The following is a 16,275-nucleotide window of genomic DNA, read 5'->3' as shown; positions in this document are numbered from 1 at the left end:
CTGACATACTGTGTAACCAATCAGAGAGCCAGAATAGCAGCTAACAGGCTTAATCAGCCCTGTGTGAACTCATTAGGCAAGGGCTTGAATGTAACAGTTCATTTATATGTAAAAGTTCCGCACTCTTTCAAATAGTAAAAATTAAACAAATAAAAAAAAAAAACATTACACAACCATCCTCAACTATTTTGCTTTGCCATTAGATAGACGGTGTCTGTAGTCATGTTTCCATCAACTTATTTTTATACGCATTTTGAAGTATTGCATTAGAAAATGTTGATGAAAATGTCAAAATTCAAAAAAAGTTCCTCAAACTCGCAAAAAAGTTTTTGCCTTTTTTCGAAAAAGATATAATGCTTTGCTGAATAAGTTGTGACATAGCGAACGTGTAACTCACATGACTATAGTCCTGGTATCCATCGGATGGGGGAAGGATCGGGATATGGGTCCCATCCAGTGCAGTTATAGCCTGTGCCTCGGGTAAATTGATGAATTGGTTCAACAGCTTGAATCGTATGGCCCTGCACGCCACGTATACACAGTGGTGAACGGTTGTCTCACTGACACCAAATGTCTCTGCCACAACCCTGTATTCTGCACAGGTGGCCAACTTGTACAATGCTACCTCTCTCCATTTAGCCAAAGAACTTAGCTTCTAAACTCTTTGATTTAGCAAGCCGGTTTGCAATCTACAACCATGCTTAACGTCAATTTGTGACAAAACTACGCTTTGCGTAGATCTAAACCATAGACAGTATATAAACTGGACCAACAGATCCCATGGCTCTGGACGGAGACCGGAACAGAGCGTTACTGCGCAACCTCCAACTGAGCTTGACTACGTAGATATGACGTGAGCAACCTGTCTGAAAGTTGTAAGTCTTCTAGAAGCTGTACCAAGAGAAATCTCAATCATTCCGAATCTTGCAGAGACGGAGAGCGTAGGTATATGTATAAGGAGATAACATGAACACAGGCTAATTATTGCTAACTAAAATGTTAACATTAGTAATTAAACTTAAACAGCTAATGTAAGTAGAAACTGCCTGCGAGCTTCTCCTGTACTGTACGGTAATTCCTCTACTGTGCGACAGTAAGTCCGGTGGTTATGACACAATCGTTAGCCTATTTTTACAAAAACGTCTGCTACGGAGCCATAACGTGAGATACAAGGTAATGGAGCCTTTTATACATTGTCGTGTTTCTTTAGAAAATAAACAATGGACAAATAAAGTCTTTAAACGCTTCAGATGTAAAGTTATTCGCTGTCAAAGTGATGCCAAAATGAATGGGAGTCAATGGAATGCTAACGGGGGGTGATCGTTTGGTAGCATCAAAATGGCGCCATAGGAGGTTCGAGTTCTGAAGCGAAGCTTACCCCCTTGCTCTGAACCAGTTGATGGAAACACTTTAAATTCACATTTTTTTTCTTTTTTGCGACATTTTAAAAGTTTACTTAAAATTCGCTTGACAATTAGATGGAAACATGACTTGTGTCCGGCATCTGTCTGGTCTCCCAGTTTGCCTTTAAAACTACTCTTTGGCCGGTAGTCATGCAATAAATAAAAATAAATGTGACCATTGGTCTGTCAACTGGTTTGTGCTCTCAGACCTGGGCCTTGATTTTCTGGTAAGGCTGGATGGATCCTGGTTTGCACATCACCATCCCTCTCCTTATATCTTCTCTCTTCAGTCCTCGGACCAGAGCGCCCAGGTTATCTCCTGCTTCTGCCCGATCCAGAGACTTGTGGAACATCTCAATACCTGAGCAAAATAAGCTAGATGAAATTCCTGTGTGAACACCACCACTCATACAGTAAAGTATTATTTAAGCTGAACATATATCAGCAAATAATCAGCCATACAGTAGGTGTTCAACTGGGATGATATTTTGTGATCGTGAAGGTTATGTTATATGATTCATATTTACATACTCAAACAATTCAGTGAGCCCCTAATGCCCTGTATGGAGGTGTCTGCATTTGTAAAGTTTCTCCATTTATTCAGATTTTTCCTTCATATTGTGACCTGTCTGCAAATTTGTCATGCTGTGGTTATGTGCTTTGTAAGTAACACAGGAGCTCCTCCTCCTGAGTTTCTGTTGCTTTTTTCCCCCCTCCCTTTCACTCACCTGTAACCACTGACTTGAAGCTGCGATTGTGGCCCACAAACTCACAGTCGTCTCCTTTCTTGATGATACCCCTCTCCATAGTGCCCGTCACCACCGTACCTCTGCCTGAAGGACACAAAAGAGAACACTCAAATTTAGATCAAATAACTTTTTCATGTCACTACCATCTGACTCGTTTTGAGATTTTTACAGCTAGGGAGGAGGAAGTCAGTCATAATAGTTCACCACTGAACAGAGGCAACTACATTAAAGCTATGAATTAATTACAATGAAACTAATACCACCAATATTCCTCCCTAATTGGGTTCAGCATTACAACAGTATTGAGACGAAAAGTGTGCAGGTTGCATTTCTTGTAGTTGCCTACCTGGGATTGAGTAAACCCCTTCAATGGGCAGAAGAAAGGATTTTTCCAGCTCTCTTTTGGGCAGAGGAACATAAGAATCCACGATCTCCAGCAGACTCATCACTGCATTTACACCAAGTTCAGGCTCTCTGTTCTGAAATGGAGCAAAACAAAAATAATTAAGTCAGATCACATCGAGATGCCTCACGTTAGAGGCTCAAAATTTACTGCAATTAGCAACAAGATTTTGCTGACTGAACCATTATTTTTACTGTAGCTCGTTGTTAAAACCATGCAAAAGTAGCTGACAGAGCTGTAAACCACTAGTGGTTAAGATCAGCAAAGTATTATCTAAATTGTAAGAAAAATGACTGCAGGCATTCCCCCTCACCTCCAGGGCGCAGAGGGCTGAGCCTATCACAACAGGTGTGTTCTCGCCATCATAGCCAAATTCTGTGAGCAGCTCGCGGATCTCGATCTCCACCAGTTCCACCATCTCCCGGTCCTCCACGGCATCGGCCTTGTTGATGAAAACCACAACATGCTCGACACCTATCTGCCTGGCCAACAGGAGGTGTTCTCGTGTCTGAGGCATCTGGCCGTCAGTGGCCGCCACCACCAGGATGCAGCCGTCCATCTGAGCTGTGCCTGTAATCATGTTCTAAAAAAAAAGAGAAGATGTCGAGGTAATTAATTACATTTAAGTTATTTATAATGTAAATAAATAAGGTTGAAATGCTTATGGAGAAACAAGGATTCTGATCAGCTAAAATAACCAGTCCTTCCAGAAAAACGCTATTATGCGATCACATAATTCAATGCATAATCAGCCAAAGTCTGCATATTGATGCAGGGGCCGCATTTTTTCAAATACGCCGCACTTTCGTTGCAAAAAAGTCACATATATCTTAGAAAGTTGAAAAATTTTGCCATTTTCCCCTGTTGCCATGGGAACATTATGAAGTGATGTAATTATGCAACGTGAACATCATCGAAAAGCTGCAAACCCCGCGATGAAACCGCAGTTTTTGCAAGTACCCGCAATTTTTGCAAGTTCTCGCAATTTCATTGCATAAATATCCCGCATATTCCAGCGCATTTTTTTAAGAAAACGTGGCATATAATCAAGGACTTTTTGCCCGCAACAATCACAAATTTTCTGGAAGGACTGAATAACAACAAAGCTGCATTATGTTCAGCACTTTCCTGGCCAGGCCTGTTGCTTTGAAGAACTTAAGTAAAGGCAGATTACCTTGACATAGTCAGCATGACCAGGACAGTCTGTGTGAGCATAATGTCTGTTGGCTGTGGTGTATTCCACATGAGAGGCATTGATGGTGATTCCTCTGGCCTTCTCTTCGGGGGCATTGTCAATGTCCTCATATTTTTTATAGTTAGCACCACCAGCGTCAGCGAGCACTGAGGACCCAAAAACATACCAAGGTCACATTTCTGATTTCTTGTTACCCAAAACTATATATATATATATATATATATATATATATATCATATATATATATATATATATATAAAAAAATTAGGCCTCAAATTGTCGTAGGTTAGTGGAGCAAACTCAGTCTCTAGAGCCAATTAATGTTGGATTTAAGGTAATCTGGGCCAGTGTAGAGTAAAACCTAGGACGTCAGGGACTCTACCTTTTGTGATGGCTGCAGTCAGGGTTGTCTTTCCGTGATCAACATGACCAATTGTTCCAATGTTCACGTGGGGCTTGTCCCTGCTGTATGTCTTCTTAGCCTCTGCAGCAAAGGTCCGCCGACTCAGGGGCACAGCAGACTACAAGACAAAAAACAACAACACAGGAATAATATATAATATAATAATGTAGTTTCCAAATCCATGTTAAACAGTCTATAGACTGCAGTTTGTGTGTACACTCACCAATTTAAAGGAGCTGTGCAGGAGGCATGGCGAAGACAGCTGAAGGGCTGACAAGAGGGAATCAAAATGTGAGAATTACATAAGTTTAGAAAATGGCTGATTATTTGACATGATTATCTAGTGTATAATTCCACCATGTGTTCCAGTAAACCCTTTTTTATGTCAGACATTGACAGACATTTAAACTATTATTTATCTTTTTCAGTCTCACTGCAAAATATACTGTATGTAGACATCTGTTGATAGCAATACTTTGTCTCAATTTTCGGTTAGCGCTGAATGTCTCACACATCTTTGCTGACTATCATCTAATTTAAAAGTATGCCAGTGTCACAAGGTAAAGCATCACTGTCATTTTAATAAAAAAAAAACACTCAAATACTGTGAAATAAGCATGTATGTTTTGCACCTGCAATAACCAAAGTCTCATTATTTTCTGATGATAGGAATGGGACTGTGTCAGAGTTTTTGATTCTGATTTACAGTTTACATCAGGTAATTCGCTGAAAGCAGCTCTGCAGCAGCTTGCATTAAGCTAACAAACCCTTTGAACCAGAAGGGAAGACCCGACACTGTCATTCTCCTCCAAATGAGCTGCTGTTAGTTATTAAACAGTAGGTTTCGATATCTAACTGCCTATAATATTAGCTAGTTTCAATCATTATTCATCAGTCAGTTCTCATCCTCAGCTAGCTGTATCGTTAGTTAACAATCATTGGTAACGTGACCTTGCTCTGCTATTGAAGAGACAGCAGCATCTATTTTTTCATGATATAACATGTTTCTACAAACACAAACAACATATTATCTTATCTATACAACAAATCCGGGTGCTATGAATCAACAAAGTGCCAGAAATGCAGAGTCATTTACTACAAGAAAATTAAACTAATTTACCGGAGAAACATGCACGCAATCCCACAAGCGCCGCCATCTTGGATGGTGAGGCAAAACCAAGACGATCATAAAATCAAGAGAGTACCTCACCAGCTCCAAAACTGTCGCCCATGCAGCAGACAAAAATGGCGTTTTATTCGTTACAAACATAGATTGGTTACTATGGTATACTAATAGAATGCTACCACTACGAATGGTGTTAATTGTGTTTTCAATACCACTACTACTAATGATAACAATACACATCAAGACATGACTTATTAAAAGTATTTAATAAGAGAACGTGCCAAACTGCAGGTTTGAGGATACAAGCAGATCATTACTCTAACTTGCTTATTTTATCTGGGGCATTGGTGGAGAAATGTTTGATTTTTACTTGTCACGCTTTTAACAAATGTGTTAATATCTAAATCTAAATCAATCACCAAAATCACATATGTTGTAAGCTGCACGACATGAGGAAATTATCATAATCTAATTGCAATTAATTGGAATTTCACGAGGCGCTATTCTCCTCTTACTTTTACTGATACTCTCTGAACGCCGTGCGTACAAACGTCACTGATTTACCTTAAACACGCTAATAGGTGGAGTTTGCATAGAAAAAGGTAGTTTGCTGTTGTGCCTTTTAAATGCCAAGGTTATAATACTGTCAGTTTTACAATATTATACATTTTAAAGTACTGAATTAGCATAGAACATGTGAATACTTAAATGACACAAAAGATGAGGAAAGAGTTCGGAAAAACATTTTGCTTGCCAATTTGGTTCAAGGTTTACGGTACAGCATGGCAGCCTCCTTGCCACACGTTAGCTAGAATGTTCTTCTAGCGCATTCATGTATCTGTGTATAAAGGGAAGTTAACTTGTTTTAAAAAGACGCAGTGTATCTATTTTTCCAACACAGCTTTATAGGACTCTTGTAAAGGTAAATTGTGCTAAGATTAAGGATTATATAGGGTTACTGCGTTTTTAAATGTTTTTAAATTTAGCATGATTCTAGTGATGTAAACTAATGAGCTGTAACGTTACTGTCGAATAGCAGTGAATGGGGTCCTAGAGGTAGTGCAAGGTTAATGCCAGGGGTCATCCGAGAGTAAAGCTTAAAACTGTCTTCTGGGTTTGCTTCCTGTATTTTGGATTCATTTTCACAGGCCCTGTCTACTGCACGTCATTTTTGAATCCGGTTGTCCTTGTCTTGTTGATGTTTCTTGTTTTGCTCATCAGCGGTGCACATCATGGCAGAAGACAGACCAACTAGGAGATATCCACAGAACCTTCAGGGGGTCCTGCAGCTAGCAGTGGATGCTGGATCAGCCGCAGAGGGACCTGCCACTGTTGAACCCATGTCAGAGGAGGTGAGGGCCTGTTAATAATACATTGCAAACCTAAGGAGGCTTTGGGCAGAAAGCCCTACACGCACACATCTCGTTTGTTCCAGACTTTCTAGTCCACGTCAGTTAGTTCTCACTGTACTTTAGACGGTCTTTTTTGGTTATTGATTGTTTTAACTATTTTTTTTTCAAGCGAAAAGGCCCATATTTACTGGTTTCAACTCCTACAATTTTAATATTTGTTGTTTTTCTTTTCTATGCTTTTGAAGTAAACATCTTTGTATTTTGGCGACATGGACTGTGGGAAATTGTAAAAGGCTTTTTTTCTGACCTTAATTGGTGATGAAACTAATTGTTAGTTACAGCTCTAGACACAAGTGCTCTTCAAGTGCTCAAAACTATTTGCAGGCATTGTTCCATCACAAGGTCATATGTGTTTATCCATTGTTTCTCATAAGGCCTCTATCAGAACCAAAACAATTTATCCCAGTGCCCCATGGGTTCTTCTGAAATGATAACCCCTTTTCAAGTCAATTTGGGCTCAGTCCAGGTACTTCGGATTTTTGTGTGTGTTTTGAGATGTTTTTAAAGGACAGTCCATCTTAGGGAGGTCTGGTTTTAATTTGGACCCATGAAGACCTCTAACTTGCATCAAAGGTAAGCAACATTCTTGTACTCTTTATTTGTTACAGAGGAAGACGTGGCTGGGAGATGCTCTTGCAGAAGTCTGTAAAGGCCCGATGGATGAAGTGGAGCAGATAAAGCACTGCTTGGCCGTCTTACGCAAAGAGGGAAGGAGCGAACGGGAGAGAGAAGGAGAGGAGGAGAGGGATGAAGAGGATGAAGATGAGCGGGAATCAGCCTTTGAATTGCTGTCAGAGTTGTGTGAGAACCTGGACAATGCTAGAGGTTTGTTATAAACAGTATTATAGTTGATGTTTTCGTTGTTAGCATGGACTTAGAACCACTAGCTGACTAGAGGTTATGAAAAAAAAAAATACTATATGTTGGCCTTATCCTGACTTTGTCCTCTATTCCTGTGCTTCACAGACCTAATGACTCTTGGTGGACTGGAATTGTGCCTCTCCCAGTATCTGTGTCATGCCCAAAGTGGACTGAGGTGGCGTGCTGCCCATCTTATCGCTACCTGTGCCCAGAACATGTCGCAGGTGCAGGTCCACTTGTTTAGCATCGGGGCACTGCCAAAACTGCTGCAGCTGACAGACTCAGACCCCCACCCCACCGTCAGAGTGAAAGCCCTTTATGCTGTGTCGTGTAAGTATCTAAGACAGAGCTGCAAAAATTAAGTACGAAACTCGCTCAATGTTGAATACGGTTTACTTGAAACTGGCTATTAATGTTACTGACTAGTGGTTTGATCAGAAGCATGAATTGGTTTTTTGACAGCAATGAAAGAGTGTAAAAACTTGAGACTAGATTTGACGTTCAGGATACAGTTCACCTCAGAACAGACTGTAACTGTATCCTGTTGTGACTTTAGGTCTGGTTCGAGAGCAGGAGGCAGGACTGCAGGCATTCTTGTCCCATGATGGCTTCTCAATGCTGATGCGAGGCATGCAGTCAGACAACGAGAAGCTCCAAACTAAGTCTGCATTCCTTCTGCTCAACCTGCTCATGTCACATCCTGAAACGAAAGGTACGAATGAGAGAGGAATCGAAACAGGACAGTGCGTTTAACTAAGCTTGGGATTATTTTTTATTTTTTGCCATCACAGCCTTTGTCTGAAAATCTGGCAATGTTTGCCCTGTAAAATCATATTCTGTAAATTAAAAGAGCAGATATTCACAAATTAAATTTTTTTTTATGACGAACAGTTCACTAATTATTTTACAAAAAGAAGCTTGCTAATGATGATGATAATAATAATAATAGCCTAGAACCTGAGTTCCCAACTCCAGACCTCCAGGCACCCCTACCAGCTCATGCTCAAGCCCTGATCCAACAGTAGGGGCTGGTGTGTTGCTACAGGTGTGTTCCAAACATAAAGCGATCAGTATGTTTTTAACTACTGTTGTTGTGTTATCGATTTTATTTTTCCACTGCTCGGGTCTAATAAATTGATGACTGATGGGCTTGCAGTTTTGACTGGGAAGTACTTCTACTATTACTAGTACTACTACTATTTTGGGTCAGATATATTATCTACATATTTTTCCTTCTTCCTGCAGACACAGTTGTCTCCATGGGTATGGTACAGCAGCTGGTATCTGTTCTTCGCACACCACACTCAGATTTCCATGAGCATGTGCTTGGCGCCCTTTGCTGGTAAGAAACCTCTTCTCTTAATTTCAACCTTGCTGTCTCCAACATCCACAAGTTGACATTAATTCATGGTTCAGTAGTAGTTGAACTCTTTTTTGTTTCTGATGTCCTGTCTAGTCTGGTGGAAGACTGTCCACAGGGTCTCAAAGACTGCAGGAATCCTGCTTTGGGTTTGGAGGAGTTACTCAGACAGCTATCCAAAGAGCTCCAAGGAAAAGAAGAGAGCCAGGTAATGCCTATGTCTTTAAGCCTGATGGTAAAAGATGGTAAACCTTGGTTCAAGTATTGTGTGAATGTAGACCTAAAATAGTTTTTTAGTCTTTATTTTTAAAAGCAAGCAGAGATGTTTATAAGATGGTTGTCTTTTCTCATGTACAAAGCTATGACTGCATGATGGCAAAATGTAGTGTTGTGGAAATGTGTACAATATTAATGAAATAGTAAGTCTAAACAAAAAGCAACCAAATTCTGACTAAATGCATTTTCAAGTGCCAACTAGAAGCCGACACGTCAATACTTTTCCATTATACAATTTAACTTTTAGGCAAATGAAGATGTCAGTTTTTTAAATCCATTGTCTAGGACAAGGCTTTATTCTTGTCCAGGAACATCTTTGAAAGTCACATTTTTGTTTCCAACAGGAAGAACTGGACTTCTGTGAGCGTATGAGGGTTACATGTTTCCGCGGGCAGCAGTCAGATGACAATGGGATGGATCGCTGAAGTCTTATTTACCTCACCTGTTTTGGTATCAGTGTGCAAAGATGTTAACATTTGTGATCTGGATCGTAGATGTTAAGCAAAGTTTTTGTCTGTTAGGAAAGATGCTGTCCATATTTTGCATGCAATACAGGAGCTGGATTGTATTGTGTAAATAGCTCTAATGTATAAAAGTACTTCTCAAGTCAGCTGCTATTTTTAGTCCAGTGTTTTCAGTTCTTCAAATCTTAAATGTAACGCCTAACCAAATATCAATCTTCCTCACAGGTAGTATGTATTTTCTGTTTGAGTTGTTAATATTTACATCCTGAATGTTAATTTAGTTACACATGCAACCAGGTATTAATTGTTGTAAGTTAGCATTGTCTGAAGTCACTGAGTTAAAGTTTATTCATTTCAGTTTAGTCGATTGTCTCTTAAAGTGCTCATATTATGCTTTTTGGCTTTTCCCCTTTCCTTTATTGTGTTATATATCTTTTTTTTTGTGCACGTTTATAGGTTTACAAAGTGAAAAAGCCCAAAGTCTACTCCAAAGGGACTTACCATCTCCAACAGAAAACACTGTTCACAAACTGCTCCAAACAGCTCTATTGTAGTCCAGCTTTTACTTCAGAGACAAACGTGCATCACTTTGTAACACACGTTATAATGCTCGCCTAGCTGCTAGCATGACACTCCCTCATACTCTGCAACTGACTAGCTAGCTGTACTTACTGCGCATGTGTGACTTCCAACAAAGATGGTACAGAAGTGTGATGTCTCACTCTGTAGCTAAAACAGAGAGCTCAACACACAGGGTGAAAAGAGGAGCTGCAGCAATGTGCAGTACAACAACAATATGGTGTTTTCTGAAAATTAAACCACATAAACCTATTCTGGTACAACCTCTAAATACAATTATGAACCTGAAATGAGCATAATATGAGCACTTTAAGAAATTACTCAGAATAATGGACATCATTGTTTGTTTTACACCATATTTATTAATAACACAACAATATTGGAGTATTTATACATATAATAGCCAGCTCACATGTGAAAAATGTTGCCATCACATGCACAACCTACACATAAACATGGATGTCACGCAAAATTAAAATATTTTGGCACAAATCAGAATACAGATATTATTCTAAACTGATATTTGTGGTGTTTCTTTAGGTTTTGTTGTAGACCATGGTATTTTAAAATGTTATGACTATTTGTATGATATTTCAAATGCAAACTGGAAACACATAGTAAAATATCTTGACATTGAAAGCTGCTCTTTTTATCTTTTGAACTAGCCAGTAGCTGTCAAGTGCTGTCCAGTAGAAGAACTGCCCTTCTTCTATTTTCCTTCTTTGATTGGTTTATATTAAAAACTCAAAGACCTACAAAAAGTATTTAATAGGTAGTTTTGGATTTCAATAGGGTGATGGAGATACTTCAGACTCATCCACAGGGATGCTGATTAGGACCGCTTCCATTTTGCAAAGTCCTCCTTCTCCACTGCCTTTACATCACCCACAGCTATTAGTAGCTGTGCCAAATAATATGTCACCATGACAATAGCATGACCATGCTCAATTGGATCTGTCACCTTGAAAACCTGCAGAGCCAGTGACAGGTCAGACACCATGAAGGTCAAACTTCCTAACAGTGTTGCCGCATGGCGGGTTCTGATGGCTAATGCCCCCATTAGAGAAATTAAAACAATGTAGACCCCCACAGCTGGAAGCAGAATGTCTGAGTTTGGTGCCTTCCGCAGGAATGGATATATGTAGATGTAGACACCTCCTCCCACCATTAACAGGATCAGATATAGAAAACGGATCCAGGAGGAAGAGGAAGAGGAATATGCCACATAACGACTGGAGAGGAAGGTGAGTGAGTACAGCAAATGAGCCACAGCAAATGCACCCATTCCTGAAACAGATGTGTGACATGTTAAGGACATACAATACATCAATAAATAACAGGCCAATGTTTTGCTTTATGCAAATCTTTGCAGCTTTAATTTAGAGGGTTCTACTGATCACAGAGTATATTAATATTTTTTTATACTATAAAAAATAAACTTTATTCATCACATACAACTGCAGTACAATGTAGTGAAATTCAATCTGCATTTAACATATCCTAAGCATTTGGAACAGTAGACATACAGTGCCCAGGGAGCAACTTGGGGTTCAGTGTCTTGCTCAAGGACACTGACATTCAGTCCGGGATCAAACCACCAAGCTTGTGGTTGAGGGCTGACCCCCTTTACACTCTGTGCAACATGCCATTACATGTACTTCTATACATGCAATGTACATTCTCTAACTATGAGGCCAACCTGCAGCTTAGTTTGCATTTTGAAAATGCCTGGATTTGTGCTTCACTGATGTACAAATTCTTACCATGCAGAAAAAGCTCAGGCCATACAAGACAGCAGTCACCAACAGCAGAGAAGAGCAGTCCTCCCACCACACCCAGGACACTCTGCCCTCCATTCCAGCTCAGCACTGCTGCAGCCAATAGGAGTGTTGGTGCTGATTTGACACCCGCAGACATGATGGAAGCAGGTGAGTCAGGAGTCCACAGGTAGAAGTACACAGCTGTGGATAAAAAGAAAGGCGAGAGAGAAAAAAGGAGAGCACAGGACTGATAGAGAGGAAATGACAGAAAGAAATGGGAGACATGTCACAGCATGAATTTGAAGAGTTGGCTGAAATTATGATTTTATCCTTTCCACATAGAGAAAATGTAATTAACATAAACAACTATTGGCCAATGACTGTTGGTAAGAATAAAGGAATATTAGGTACCATGTTTCTCCTCTGCCGCCTGTCATAGGCAGCTGTCTCAAGGATGTCCATCGTCTCAGAATCAGCACTGCCGTGGGCTCAAGCAGATGTCCCAATTGGATCCTTTTACGCACCTTGTATTTTATATCCTGTCTTTGCCGATCTGCCTTTACTGTCTTTGTCACCAACACACAATCCTCAGGTGTTCTTGTCCTGTTCCCCTGTCTCAAATATCTGCAAATCTCTGCTGTGTCTCTGTCTGTTGGTATTTCACAGCAAATGAACTTTGGACTGATCCTCGCCTTCTGATTGCACTCTGATAATCAGTGTTCTCCCTTTGTTGAGTTCTCATGGACAAACAGCTGACCTTTGACCTCTTCAGCTAGAATATATTGGTGACACAAACACATGAGGGGCAAAGTTGAACTACCAGTAAACTCATATGATAAAGGTCATTTTCTTACTTTACATGTAAACTTCTGATGATTGTTGGTAATGACAAATAAATGGTGTGGAAATGGCCAGAAAGGGATTTCCTTTGGTAAAATCCTTCAAATCATATCTCTTAACCTTGTAGGTGATGCAAAATGAACTATTCATCTCTGCAACAACTTTGACTACAGTTAGAAATAGATGACTGCTGTATGTCAAGGCTGGAAACTGTGTTTTCACAACTGTTTAATGTCAAAGCAAAAGTCTGCTGCTGTACAGGATTATTTGCCAACATATGTTTAAAATGTAATATATGACACATTTTAAGGGGTTGGGATCAAAGGATAATCTTAATAAAGAAAATTATTTCACATTGCATTGTATGAGTTCACCAGATGGCCACACTGCTTTCGATTTCTCCAACAAGACGAAACACATAGTTACATTGTGCATGTAGGAAAAATTTCTGTCTCATCTGTCATACACAGCTTTTTCTTTGTTGCACTTTACAAGCGATTCTGAATGCACCTGAAATCGCTTGAATGGATGGAAGCTTATGGTGTGATAATTCCACACATTGAGAACTAACAATGATTAACTATGGCCTCTCTAAACTTTGTACTCTGATTTCCCACAATTCCTGGAGTCGTGGGCCGATTGTTGTGCTTCACATTGGGAGAAACGCAGCTCTGCAGAGGTGTGGGATTATCTGGTGAGTAGAGCAATAAATAAGTGTTATAGATGTCAAGATAGGACGTAATGTTGAAAGCCGACTTGTATATGTGTGTTTTGGTTTGTGTTGTCAAGTTGCAGGTGAATATTCTGGGCTATTTTCAGTATGTTTCCTTTTCTCAGCACAGGACATGGCAACCAGCTCTTCCTTCCAAAGGATTGGCGTTGTAGGTTATGGACATCTAGGTGTGAACTCCCACTTTCAAACACTTTCTGACATACATCATTGTATGATTTTATTATATGAGTCTTTTGCTTAGATCAATGTGTGTGTGTGTGTGTGTGTGTGTGTGTGTGTGTGTGTGTGTGTGTGTGTGTGTGTGTGTGTGTGTGTGTGTGTGTGTGTGTGTGTGTGTGTGTGTGTGTGTGTGTGTGCGAGTGCACTTCAGGGCAGTACCTGGTGGAGAGGATCCTTAAAGATGGAGCTGCTCTCGGTCTAACACTGGCTTTCGTTTGGAACAGAAATTTTGACAAGCTCAAAGGTTTAGTTCCTGATGAACTCATACTTGGTGACCTATCATCCTTTGCAGAAAGGTGCATACACTCATATTCCAAACACCAGTATTTGCATCTTATATGATCTCTGTGCTAGCATAGACAACATGCCCAGAATGTTCTGTGACATCTTTTTAAAATCATTTTAAAACTGTGTTTTACAGGCGATGTGATGTGATTGTAGAAGTGTGCCATCCGCAGATAGTGAAAGAATTTGGGCTTCACTTCCTGTCTAAGTCTCACTTCATGGTGAGATTATCCTCTGTTTAATGTGGAAGATGTTGCAAAACAGGGTATTTCATTTTTCTATTGTAGCATTTTATATATTGCTACATCCTTTGCTTCTGATGTTCCTGCTCCTCAACTGTAGACTATAACAGGTAAGAGTAAGAGGGGTGACAAGGTATGTTCATGTTTATCAGTGAGGCTTTTTTTTCTAAAGTCTGGTCTATTCTAAAGAGGTAATTTAGTTTTATTATTTTGGTTTTCTGTATTTTAGGAATACTCAATATGTTCGGGCAACTGTCTGATATGTTATGAATTTTAACATGGTAGCATTGTTTTCTTTTGTTGTCTCCAACAGATATATGCTCACTGGTCAGAACGGCTGACACATGTCTCTGTTTTAAACTGATGTGTAAATAAATGTGGGGTAAACCTCTTTATATATGTGCGCCTGCTCTACCAACTGAGCTAACCCGGCCACATAAATGTGATTTTAAAATAAAATAGGTGCTGTATGTAGCCATTACAGAAAATAAAAACACATATGGTGACAGTTCAGTTATTAATCACAAAATTATGACATCGTCTATTGTGCCTTTATGTATCCTCCTCTCAGGTGGGTTCTCCCTCTGCCCTCTCTGACCCTGCTCTGAATCAGAAGCTGCGTCAGGTGGCTCAGCAGTATGGTAGGACACTCTACGTCCCCAGTGGTGCATTATGGGGAGGCCAAGACATCCAGAGGCTAAATGATAGTGGAGCCTTGAAGGTAACACTGGGGTGGTGCAGGTGCTGTTTAGACTGAGTAGTACAGGAAGAGGAAGACATACAGTGGCCACTCTTCACATGGTTTAGACTTTGAGAATAAAGGTGCAGCTGGCAAGTGGCAAATCAACTATTATTTTATATTAGTACTCAGGATATGAGTGTCTTCTGGTAAACCTTATTGTGTTCTGATTGAACTCTGTTCCTTCTCTTGATTTGTTTTCAGGCTTTGTTTATAAGAATGTCCAAGCATCCATCCTGCTTCCGTCTGACAGGAGACGTCCTCTCTGATTGGACGGAGGAAGAGGGCAGGCGTGTTTTATTCAGAGGCTCAGTGGCAGAGTTGTGCCCACTTGCTCCAAACAATGTTAACACCATGGCAGCAGCAGCAGTGGCAGCAGGAACACTCGGCTTTACGGGTGTTCAGGGAGAGATTGTGTCTGACACAGCGTGAGTCCTATTAAACATCTGATTGATCTGATTGAGCCTTTCATATCTGCTTTAATCACACTTTACTTTCCATACCTGTTCCTCCTGACCCAGGTTAAGTGAGTATCATGTGGTGGAGGTGGAGGTGACTGGGCCCGGTGGCTTCTCAGTACACACAGTGAGGAAGAATCCAGCCAAACTCGGAGCTGTAACCGGCAGTGCAACATACAACTCCTTCTGGAATAGTTTACTAGGTGAGTACTGCATAGTTCCTCAAAGATCCTGATGGATCCTGCCAGCTATCTGCTACCACTGGTGGAAGAAGTCCTCAGATACTTTAATGAAAGTACCAATGTAGGTATTTCTGCCACTGTCTACTGGAAAGTCAGTTGGAAACAATGATGTAATTAATGTCATGAAATAACTGTTTAGGTCCAAATAAAAGAACAGATTTTGAGTTTGTGTGCAAATAAGTGAATTGTTGTCAATTACCCTTCATAATAAGTGTGTAATATCAACAGGGTAAAATTGTGGTAATTGTAAAATTGTGGGGATTAATTAAAGTATAAATTATAATTATATATAAATATATATATATTTTTTTTACAGTTTGCAGAGGTCATGGGGGCCGAGTTTACTTGTGCTGAAACAGACGAGAACTCTGCAGGATTACCTACGACACAGCAAAACAAGCCAGATAAATCAGATGGTTTATAGTGGGTGTGTTGTGTGGATGGGGTCACTGGATCAGTATGTTACAAAGAACTTGAAAACCCACAGACCTTGGATATTTGTGTTCCAATAAACTGCATGCATACA

The 16,275-nt window shown here is 40.1% G+C and overlaps 4 protein-coding genes across 5 annotated transcripts in view; 2 read left to right on the top strand and 2 right to left on the bottom strand.

Annotated features, from left to right (window-relative positions):
* Window positions 1–5,359, bottom strand: part of tufm (Tu translation elongation factor, mitochondrial) — an 8,100-nt gene extending 2,741 nt beyond the window's left edge. The window contains exons 1-8 of the mRNA XM_078270050.1: window positions 5,274–5,359; window positions 4,377–4,423; window positions 4,133–4,271; window positions 3,730–3,896; window positions 2,869–3,138; window positions 2,499–2,631; window positions 2,132–2,236; window positions 1,613–1,764 (exon numbers count right to left, since the gene is read on the bottom strand). Coding sequence (XP_078126176.1) covers window positions 1,613–1,764; window positions 2,132–2,236; window positions 2,499–2,631; window positions 2,869–3,138; window positions 3,730–3,896; window positions 4,133–4,271; window positions 4,377–4,423; window positions 5,274–5,310 — 1,050 coding nt within the window. The 5' untranslated portion in view covers window positions 5,311–5,359. The remainder of the gene's footprint in view (window positions 1–1,612; window positions 1,765–2,131; window positions 2,237–2,498; window positions 2,632–2,868; window positions 3,139–3,729; window positions 3,897–4,132; window positions 4,272–4,376; window positions 4,424–5,273) is intronic.
* Window positions 5,360–5,861: 502 nt separating this feature from the next.
* Window positions 5,862–9,805, top strand: hspbp1 (HSPA (heat shock 70kDa) binding protein, cytoplasmic cochaperone 1). Of its 2 annotated transcripts, none has more exons than XM_078269992.1 (8): window positions 5,862–5,881; window positions 6,501–6,631; window positions 7,300–7,516; window positions 7,658–7,882; window positions 8,109–8,264; window positions 8,798–8,894; window positions 9,009–9,120; window positions 9,533–9,805. In XM_078269992.1, the coding sequence occupies exons 2-8, from the start codon at window positions 6,512–6,514 to the stop codon at window positions 9,611–9,613; spliced, it is 1,008 nt and encodes a 335-aa protein (XP_078126118.1). In that variant the 5' UTR covers window positions 5,862–5,881; window positions 6,501–6,511; the 3' UTR covers window positions 9,614–9,805. The 2 variants fall into 2 exon arrangements, with proteins under 2 accessions (XP_078126118.1, XP_078126116.1); XM_078269990.1 differs by lacking the exon at window positions 5,862–5,881 and adding an exon at window positions 6,038–6,201.
* Window positions 9,806–10,373: 568 nt separating this feature from the next.
* Window positions 10,374–12,179, bottom strand: tmem86b (transmembrane protein 86B). Its single transcript, XM_078269993.1, has 2 exons — window positions 11,995–12,179; window positions 10,374–11,518 (listed from the first exon to the last, which is right to left on the bottom strand). The coding sequence occupies exons 1-2, from the start codon at window positions 12,146–12,148 to the stop codon at window positions 11,064–11,066; spliced, it is 609 nt and encodes a 202-aa protein (XP_078126119.1). The 5' UTR covers window positions 12,149–12,179; the 3' UTR covers window positions 10,374–11,063.
* aspdh (aspartate dehydrogenase domain containing) lies at window positions 12,147–16,236 on the top strand. The gene is made up of 8 exons (XM_078269474.1): window positions 12,147–12,159; window positions 13,669–13,731; window positions 13,935–14,079; window positions 14,205–14,289; window positions 14,882–15,031; window positions 15,254–15,477; window positions 15,571–15,710; window positions 16,066–16,236. Exons 1-8 carry the CDS (start codon window positions 12,147–12,149, stop codon window positions 16,101–16,103), a joined length of 858 nt encoding a protein of 285 aa, XP_078125600.1. The 3' UTR covers window positions 16,104–16,236.
* The last annotated feature ends 39 nt before the right edge of the window (window positions 16,237–16,275 follow it).

This window comes from Sander vitreus, chromosome 15 (assembly GCF_031162955.1).
Source record: "Sander vitreus isolate 19-12246 chromosome 15, sanVit1, whole genome shotgun sequence".
Classification (NCBI taxonomy): Eukaryota; Metazoa; Chordata; class Actinopteri; order Perciformes; family Percidae; genus Sander; species Sander vitreus.
Note: the sequence above shows the minus strand (reverse complement) of the source record. Positions and strands in the feature narration are given on the sequence as shown.